This window comes from Pyrus communis, chromosome 5 (assembly GCF_963583255.1).
Source record: "Pyrus communis chromosome 5, drPyrComm1.1, whole genome shotgun sequence".
Classification (NCBI taxonomy): domain Eukaryota; kingdom Viridiplantae; phylum Streptophyta; class Magnoliopsida; order Rosales; family Rosaceae; genus Pyrus; species Pyrus communis.
Window position 1 is genome coordinate 9117811 of NC_084807.1, and position 9983 is coordinate 9127793.

Here is a 9983-nt window from a genome sequence, read left to right on the forward strand (position 1 = left end):
ATGAGATTTTAAATAAAAAACCATAATTTGTGGGATTAAAAATAGTAAAATATAAATATACTATTGCGTGTGTGTGTATATATAAACATGGGTACATTCATCAATATTAACCAAAAGATTATTGTACCAAAACATGGGTACATTCTTCAAAATTACAAAAAAAAATTATAAAAAAAAACCAAAAAAGATATTAGGCTTAATAACATTAGTAAATTTCTTTTATTAAACTTGACATGGATGCATTCCCAAATCAAAGAAAAAAGAATGTACATGTTTGGACCCAAAATGTTATTTTGGGTTGAGCTTAGAAATATTCTCGGCTCAAAGGTGTTTATTTAGAATCTTGTCATGGGCCGGCCCTGTCAAGGTTGGCCTAGTTCTACTACGAAGAAGATTATTTCGGATAATGGTGAAGTAGTCGAGACCTAGTATGATAAGGAGTCCTAAGGATGCTAAGACTCGGGAAATGAATTTGGCTCGTTAGAAAGGTAGGTTCAAAGTCCTAATTGAATTAGGATTTTGGCTAAGTCCTAGTTAGATTAGGTTAAGGAGTCCTAATCCGAGTGTGAATCTAGCTCGGCCATGAAAGAGTTTGTTGCTATAAATAGAGAGGGGAGTGCATCATTGAAAGCCCTCCAATTCAACACACAAACTGCCCTGCGCAAACTCTCGCTCTACGCGAAACCTCTCAACAACCTGGAGATTTTTATTTCCTTTTTCTCGCCGACACATCTTCAGTTTGGATAAATAGCACTAGAGCCGTATAATCAGCCGATCAAGGAGCACCTTCAGTCAGTGCTTCTCGGCCGATTGATTACCTATCCAAGCCTTAGTCGACAAGGATTTTCGAGTCCTTATTGGTAGAGGTCATCTCATCAGCCTTGTCGGTGAAGTGAAGTGTTACAAGATTACTACATTCGGCACTTTGAAAGCCGAATTTGATATTGAACTTCGCAGAACTAGCAACCTTGTCTTCAGGCTCTAGAACGCGAAGGCTGAGACGTGTTCCTTCCTCGGCTGCAGTCGTGAGATCAAGAAGTCAGCAGCGCGCCCAACGCCACATCAACATATTTTACTCCTTGGCCATGCTCGGTCGACGAGTTGGCATGCCCCGCACACAGCAGAATGACGTAGTTAGCTTATTAATTACTCGGCCTCCATGCTTGGTAGTTTTTAGAGTTAACAGTACCCATATAAGTTTAAAAATAGATTAGAAAAAAATTGAATAGATTTTATATAAAATAAAAAAAAGAGTATATTTTGCATATAACAAATTGGTATATTTAAGAATGAGTACATTTTAAGATTAAAAATTTGAAAAATTACATGAATGGGTACATATAATTAGCATGGGTACATTTAGCAAAATTAAAAATGAGTACAAATAAGTAAAAAAAATATGGGTACAAATACAAATAAAAAATTTTAAAATATGGGCACAAAAAGAAATTAATATATGGGTATAGATTAAAATTGAAAAGAAAATTGGTACAAATTAAAAAAGCGTTGCAAATTAATGGGTACAAACTAAAAATAAAAATATATGATAAAATATTTAGCTATAAATATAAATATACTAATTGTAACATAACACTAAATGAATATATTTAGAAATAAAAAATATTTTATTATTGAAATAATTAATGATATTATTAATATCCAAGGACCTTGATAAAAAATTGAAAAAGAATAAAGTTTTAATCAATGAAGTAGCAAAAAAAGGGATGAAAACCTAATTTCTCCATATATTTATATACACACTAAGGGGTGAGATGAATAAATCGGTTACCAACTCGTCACTCATGAAATTTGAAACTAAAGACCTCTCACTTACAATTGATAAAAAAATATCACTAAATTGTAGTATAAGTGACAAAAATTGAAAATATATTTAGATATGGAAAAAAAAAATTTAATTTTTGAGATTTCATTCTTTTGTACCAAAGACGCAATATATTAGCGTCAAATGTAAACATTACAAAGACAGATTGAGCTTACAATTTTGACTTGAATGATATTACAAAAACAGATAACCGAGTACTTTTCCCAAGGAAAGCAGTTTAGGGGTTTGAATAGTTAGTTTATTGTTAGTCTGAGGATTCAGTTAGATCAACTCACTAAGTTTATCACTTGATTCACGTATATGCACTTTGAGATCCTAACACTCCGGCCGCGTATAGAAAGTACGTACGGATAAGAATTTTTTTACGATTGACTCCCCGTTAAAAAATAGAAAAGTAAAATGTTATAAAATAGCAAAACAATTGTTTTTAACAAAAATAAAAAATAGAAATAGAAATGTGCATGCCTTTATACCATTCAACATCAAAATTAAAAGGAATTTCTCTCTTTGGGCAACTTGAAAAATAGAAAGTCTGTTTTCTTTTAATACAAAAAATAGAAAGTTAGAATAAAGCTAAACAAAAAAACACGAACTAATTAATGGAAGGTTAGTTGTTTATAATAGAAAAGGAATTTGTGTGGAAAAGCAGGTGGAACCAACCGACAGACAAGGAGAAGCATGGATTAGTTTTCTTGGCTTGGAAATGAAGGGATATGAATAGGTATGGCAGTTAGAACCACTCTCTTCCTCTCTTTCACTCCCTCACACACACAGACATACACACACTCTTTCTGTAAGTATCTCACTCGTCCGAACCCAACACAACAAAACGTACTCTTGATGTAAGGACGTCCATCCCTTGGTTCTAGCTTTGACTCGGCGGCGCCACCGCCACAGAAAAAGTCTCTCATCATTTAACCCTCCGTCCACTTGTCACAATGTCGTCCCACCCCAGCTCTTCAAGAACTCCCACGCCCCTCTCTCTCTCTCTGTACCATATCCACAAATTCAATCCAAACCAACACCTCAACTAAAAACTAGGACTAGAACCTCTTAATTATCGCCATGCAACCCCACAATTCTTTTCACAACAAGAACAAACACCTTCTTTCCCTCTTCCATTCTTGACCCACTTCCATCATCACCAATTTTCTCCATCCCTCTCTCCTCTATAGTTTTGTTTTTTCCCTGGGTTTCGATTATTTATTTATTATTTTTTTAATTAATGGCTTTGATTGTCGACCAGCAATCAAGCTTTAAACACTTCTGTAAAATATGCAAGAAAGGTTTTGTGTGTGGTAGAGCGCTAGGAGGGCACATGAGGGCACATGGAATAGGGGATGAAGGTCACATCGACGACGACGATCCTCCGAGTGATTGGGAGGACAAACTCGGCGGCAATGTACCCGCTACCAACAAGTGCATGTATGCTCTAAGAACAAACCCTAATCGCCTAAAAAGCTGCCGGGTTTGTGAGAATTGTGGCAAAGAGTTCTTGTCTTGGAAATCCTTCCTTGAACATGGCAAATGTGGTAATTCTGTAGATGCCGAGTCCCTTGTGTCCTCGCCAGGCTCTGATGAGGAGGATGGGGGAGGTGGCAGCCGGCGAGGATGTGGGTGGTCAAAAAGGAAGAGATCTTTCAGAGCTAAAGTGGGAAATTTTAGTCCGCATTGCCCATCAAGTGAGGAAGAGGACCTTGCCAATTGCTTAATGATGTTGTCCAATGCCACGGTGGATCCAATGGAGGCAGAACCAGAAGAATCTTGTGCTTCAGCCAGCAAAGAAGAGGAACGAAGAAACCCTATGAACATCATGACACCTGTTTCACGTGGGGTGACAATTGACAACAATAAGGCTAAAGGGGTTGCCAATAAAGGTTTGTTCGAATGTAAAGCATGCAAGAAAGTATTCAATTCCCACCAAGCCTTGGGCGGTCATAGGGCTAGTCACAAGAAAGTTAAAGGGTGCTTTGCTGCCCGTCTTGATCATGTCGAAGATAGTATGGCGGATGATGATGCCATCACGCATGAAGAGTTCTTACCCAATAAACCCAATTCAACCCTACAATTTGACCATGGGTCGAATAATCCATCAGTTTATACCTCAAAGAGAAAATCTAAGGTGCATGAATGTTCAATATGCCATCGGATATTCTCATCAGGACAGGCATTGGGCGGGCACAAGAGGTGTCATTGGATCACGTCCAACGCCACGACAGACACTTCTACTCTAGTCAAGTTCCATGAATTTCAAGAGAGTTTGGAGCAGCAAATGATGAACCAAAGGTCTAAGTTTGATGCTTCGGACCCGCTTGATCTGAAGCTCGATCTTAATCTACCTGCTCCGGTGGATGAGAATGGAGGAGGTAGAAGAGAGCGTCCCAATCCACCAAGCTTGGATGTATCTACAAATTTCTTTTTACAACCATGGACTGGGACAAAGGAGGAGGACAATCCCCATCACCACTCCCACCACCAAATCGACAATGACAACCTTAACAACGATGATTATAATACTAATAACAACAATAATAACAGCACTGATGTTTCAATGCAGAATGTAGTTGATGAAGGAGACAGTAAGGTGAAGTTAGCAAAGCTAAGTGAACTAAAGGATATTACCAACAGTGGGGGCTCCTCACCATGGTTGCAGGTGGGAATTGGTTCAACAACTGATGTTGGAGCTGAACCATAATTTCATGTGAAGAAATGTGAGATTTTCTCAGCTCTCTCTCTCCCCCTTTTTGTTCAAAGATTTTTGTACCAAGAAAACTGTAATTATTACAAACAAGCCATAGCTCAGAATTCTTTTTCAAAACTTATTTTCTTTTTGAATTGTTACTGTACATTATAGTGGGTGAATAGGAACCCAGTTAAGCCCCAATCTCATTTCATCAATATATATTGCAGGTGATATATATATATATATATATATATATATATATATATATATACATATATATATATACACACTTCTAATAAATCATTATATTTTTTCTATATAAATTTTCTTGTTAAAATTTGTTTGGCAAAGAAAAAAAGATTCAAGTGTAGTCATGATGTATGGTAATAATTTGTTAGTGTCAACCCACCATACACAAAACAAAAGAGTACTTTTAATTTGGTGATCTCTCTCTTACTCAATTGGTAGAGACTAAAGTTAAAGTTGAGTCTGAATTAGCAGCTGGCGCTTCCGGTGCTGATCTTAGACTTATGTCTCTAAAACTACTATCATTTTAAACCTTTGTTTAGTTATCTTCTTCTTTATAAATCTTAGACAGCAAATTGTTAAACTACAAAAATAAAAATAAAAATAACTAGGCTTGTTACAATCCCAAACCAATCGAGCCAATCTAATCCAACCAATTTTGATTGATTAATTTCAATGACTTTTTTAGATCAAATGACATATTTTCTTGTGAGAGCCCAATCAAATCAAATATAATCCAATCTGGTTGGTTTCTTGCTCCTTTTTTCTATCTCATATGCATTTGAAATTCAATAGATTGTGATTAACTGAAGTCATTATATGGAATTGTGTTAACTGAAGTCATTTTATGGAATTGTGTTTAGTATATGGGTAATGTTAGATAATCAAATTTTTAGACAAAATTTGTAAATCATGTGATATGTCAAATAAAGACGTTAATCAACACTTCAACAATAATTCAATCATCAAGAACCACATCATATGAATTACAAAATATAAATTAGAATTAAGTACCTAAAACCCTCCAACATTTTATTGTCATTCCAAATTGGTCTCAACCTTTTTAAACATTCCAAACAAATACCTAATGTATTGAAAATGTCACATTTGTTAAGCCCCAATTAAAAATTTACTAACTTGTTTTCCTTGCTTGATTTTTTAATGTTCTTTGTAGGATTTTATTTATTACACATTTTTAACTATTAAAGATAAAAAGAGCTTGCAAAAAAATTGAAAGAAAATACCAAGTCATCAATAAAAATGGAAAGAGAGGGATTCAAACCCACGGTACGAAAAACTCGTACAACAGGATTAGCAATCTGGCACTTTAGTCCACTCAATCATTTCATCGATCGTGGTGAAGTCAGCAATGGATTTGGCGGATCATCCACGTCACTAGGGGTGGTTCGGTATGGGATACCATACCGAAACTAGTATCCCGAATCCCAAACCAAATTTTCGAGAATCCCAAATTTCGGGAATCCCGAAATATTTTCGGGATTTTGGGACAAATCGGGAATCCCAAATTGAAATATGAAATTATGAATTGTTCTTCAAATATATAATTCAAGAACACATTCATGAACTAGGAATTTCATTTCATTCACACTACCATTTAATTGAACACTGGCATGCCTGACTGTTTTTATCATAGTCAAAATTCAAATTAATTAAACCCTTTTTGCAATCTGTTGAGAGACAAAAGAATCAAGTCTTCTGAAATCATCAGCCATGGCAGCAGCAATAATAAAATCCACATGAATATCAAACAGAACATGAAAAATATGCAAGGTGTAGGGCATTTCAGGTTGCAGAGCATGAATTAGAAACTACTAGCATCAATTATAAAAGAATAATATATATATATGTATAAATATATATATAATAATTAACATTATATATTTTCGGTTCGGTATGGGATTCCCGAAATATTGAGAAGCCAATCCCGAATTCCATACCGAAATTTTGGGATCGGTTTGGGATAGCATCTCGAAAATTTCGGGAATTTCGGTTTGGGAAATTTTTGGTTTGGGATCGGGATTTTTTCGGTTCGATTCGGGATTTTTGGGAATTTTTTCCACCCCTACACGTCACACTAGGATTGATGACATTTATGAGAGTGAGGTGAGTTTTAAGAGAAAGACGGGAGAGGAATGGATTTGGCAGACATTTATGAGAGTGAGGTGAGTTTTATGAGAAAGACGGGAGAGGAATTAGGTGTTACAAGATTGATGACCGGGAAAGGGTTGATAATGTGTTGGTTTGCTTTAGCAGGTATATTGGTATGAATGAACATATTATAGATATAAAATGTTTTACTTTGTCTACAAAATCAATAGAAGGTCATGGAAGCATAACCTCCACCAATTAATGATCACCACCACCCAATCATGCCATCACCTCTAAACCCAACGCAAAACTTCCAATTCCACCCTACAACTCAAGCTGCCAACATCAAGAAGAAGGTCATGGAGGTTGCTTAAATGGCATGGACTACCATGATGCGACCACCACCATCTTCACTACCCACAAAGAAGAACTTGAAGTTTTACGAGCCAAGAATCGACGAATGAGAAAATGACATGAGCATAAACATGTTCCTTGAAACCCTATATGAATTTTTAACCCTCTTTTATGTTAGAAGATTGTGGGTCCATTTTCAATTCAATTCAATACCCGTTTGGCCATTGGGTTTCATATTTTATAATCTATGTTTGAAATTTAGATTTTGAAGCAATTAATATTAAAGTTGACCACAATATACCCAGTTGGCGGTTTTTGAATTTAATCTATGTTTGCAAAATTCACTGGGACTTAACTGATGTGACGTTTTCAATAGGTTAGATACTTGCTTAGAATGTTTTAAAAAATTTAGACCAATTTGGAGTAACACTAAAATGTTCGAATTTTTTAGGTACTTAATCTTATAATTTAACTAGATAGTGTCTCTAGCATTTTCTTAATATATTAAGGGAACATTTTTTATCAACTATGGTGTATGTTCACTTTACACATAATCATCTGTCATGTGTCCTTTCATTTAACTCTAGTTAACTTTCACGTTAAATGTTACTTTTTGGATTTTGGAAAAAAAAAAAAAAAAACTATGGTTAAGTGAAAGGACACGTGTTAACTAGAGTTAGGTGAAAGGACATGTCAACTATAATTAACTTTTGCATTAAATGTTACATTTTGGATTTAAAAAAAAAATAACTAAGGTTACGTGAAAGAACACGTGGTAAGTGATTAAATGTACAGTGAATATAAAAAGGAAAATACCCATTCACTTGGAGTCCGCATTACAATTTCCTAGCACGAATATCAAGGTGTCATGAACGATCATCGCCTAGAACAAATATCAATTCTCAACTTAGAATTCTTATCGATAGAACATATAACGTACGTAAAACACATTCCCAAGGATGTTCTAGAATGATTTGAAACCCATTGACCAAAACTTAACCGTCAGTCAAAGGTCGACTGTAAGGTCCACAACCCTATGTAACTCGATCTGGAAGATCCGCATCTCAGATTTCTGATCCGTAACTTCCACATTATGTTTCTAGAACATCATACTAAAATTTCATTACGATCCAACGGTTGGATCTCTGCCAATTGCAAATTCAAGTGGCGGTCAATGTTTTATTTTACGAGCTTACAACTCCATTTCGGGAAGATCTGTACGTTGGATTCATGATCTGTCAGTTCCTATGGTCCTCAAATATTTCGTACTATAAAGTATTAAGGTTTGATGACGATCCAATGATCGGATAGTCAATGCAAACAAGGGCCCCGTGGCGGCCAACTAGGTGCTCAACTACGAAACTACACTAAAACATCATAATTTCACTCAACAAATGTCAAATATGGAATTAGGACATCAAAATTAGCCTAGGATGGTCAGGTAGGGTCTCGGCCCACGCGTCGCCAACCGTCCCGGATCGCCGGAAAATTCCACTATTTGTAAAAATTATCAAATTTTACAAGGATGAAGATCTCATTGAGAGAAACAACTTCATACCTGTGGCCAAGGACAATTCGGCCGGGAAACATCTCAAATTCCCCTCGATTCGTCAGAAACCCTAGAATGGGTGAACTTCGATTCTCCTTCCTTGATGTTCCAACGCCCCTATAACTGGTTGGGTCTTGTTCCTTGGTCCAAGGGGACTTGATTAAGGGTAGTGGTGGGTGGTGAAACTTGCCGGAATGGCGGAAACGCCGTCGAGCACCTCCGATGCTCCGGTGGAGTTCCTTATGGTTTAGGCCTTAAAAACCCTTGATTTTTGGTGGAGATGGAAGAAGTAGGGTAGCTGAGTAGGTTGCAGGTGTTGGATGTGGATGAATCGCCTAAAAAATGGCGAAGATTGGCCAAAATTTGGCCGAGTCGAAACTGGGTTGTGCATGGGTTGAAAGGTTCTCCCTTCTTCCTGATTAGTTGATCCCTGTCTCACTAATTTCCTATTTTCTTTCCTTGAAAATGATTAGGATTCCTTCCCACAAGGTGGGAGTTCAAATAATTTAGAATCTAAAATGTAAGTAACCAATTTCAAATGTCTGTAACTATACCGTTACAATCCAGACTCACAAACGGTTTTCGCCTATGCGTTCATACCAACGAGTACTACACAAATACGCTAAAAGAATAAGTCATACGTTTCTCTAGACAATGGTCAACGGAAGTCAAAGTCCTTGCCTCTACGGCATTTTTGTCAATTCCCTCGATTAAAATAAATAAAAATGAAATTTTAGGGATGGGTTGTCACAATTTTAATTTCACTTTTAAGAGGATAAAACATTTATGAGTATGACTGTATGAAAGAGAGTGAAAACTTTGTTAGGTCGTTGATTCTAAAATTGAAAGTCTGTCTTTTTGCCTATACTTTAACAAAAAGTTCCTGGTATTGTTCACTTTAACGAAAAACCACATTTTTACACTAAAAAGTCAATCGTGGTACTATTCACTTTACCCTTTATTTTGTCCTTATTGTTAAAACTCAAAGTTTTCAAGCTCTTTTCATTAGTTTTCCCATGTGTGGATAGCACACCCCTATAGTATATATCAACTAGTATGTACCTGTCTTATAATATTTGAGCATGGATTGAAAGCATTGTGATGCGAGATTTATACGCGCACAAATTAAACCCTCTTTTCGTCAAGTTGTAGTATATGTATAAGTAGGGATCGTTCTGGACCGGGGATTAGGAGGGATTGTTAATCTCTTGGAAACTGACTCAAAAACGTAAAAACAATATAAAACACTATACTAGACTCAAAGAATGCAAAACTAATCTTTAAAACACTAAGACAAACCAAAGACTCAAAATGCTTTTAAAAACACAAACTAAAATGATTTCTAACTAAATTGACATTAAAGTAAAGGGGGATTTAAGTTTATACGAAATTAAATTAAATGAACAAATTAAAACAGA

At 35.9% G+C, this 9983-nt stretch overlaps 1 protein-coding gene across 1 annotated transcript; it reads left to right on the forward strand.

Annotated features, from left to right (window-relative positions):
• The first annotated feature begins 2996 nt into the window (after window positions 1-2996).
• Window positions 2997-4630, forward strand: LOC137733357 (zinc finger protein ZAT9-like). Its single transcript, XM_068472509.1, has one exon. It carries the CDS (start codon window positions 3069-3071, stop codon window positions 4536-4538), a length of 1470 nt encoding a protein of 489 aa, XP_068328610.1. The 5' UTR covers window positions 2997-3068; the 3' UTR covers window positions 4539-4630.
• The last annotated feature ends 5353 nt before the right edge of the window (window positions 4631-9983 follow it).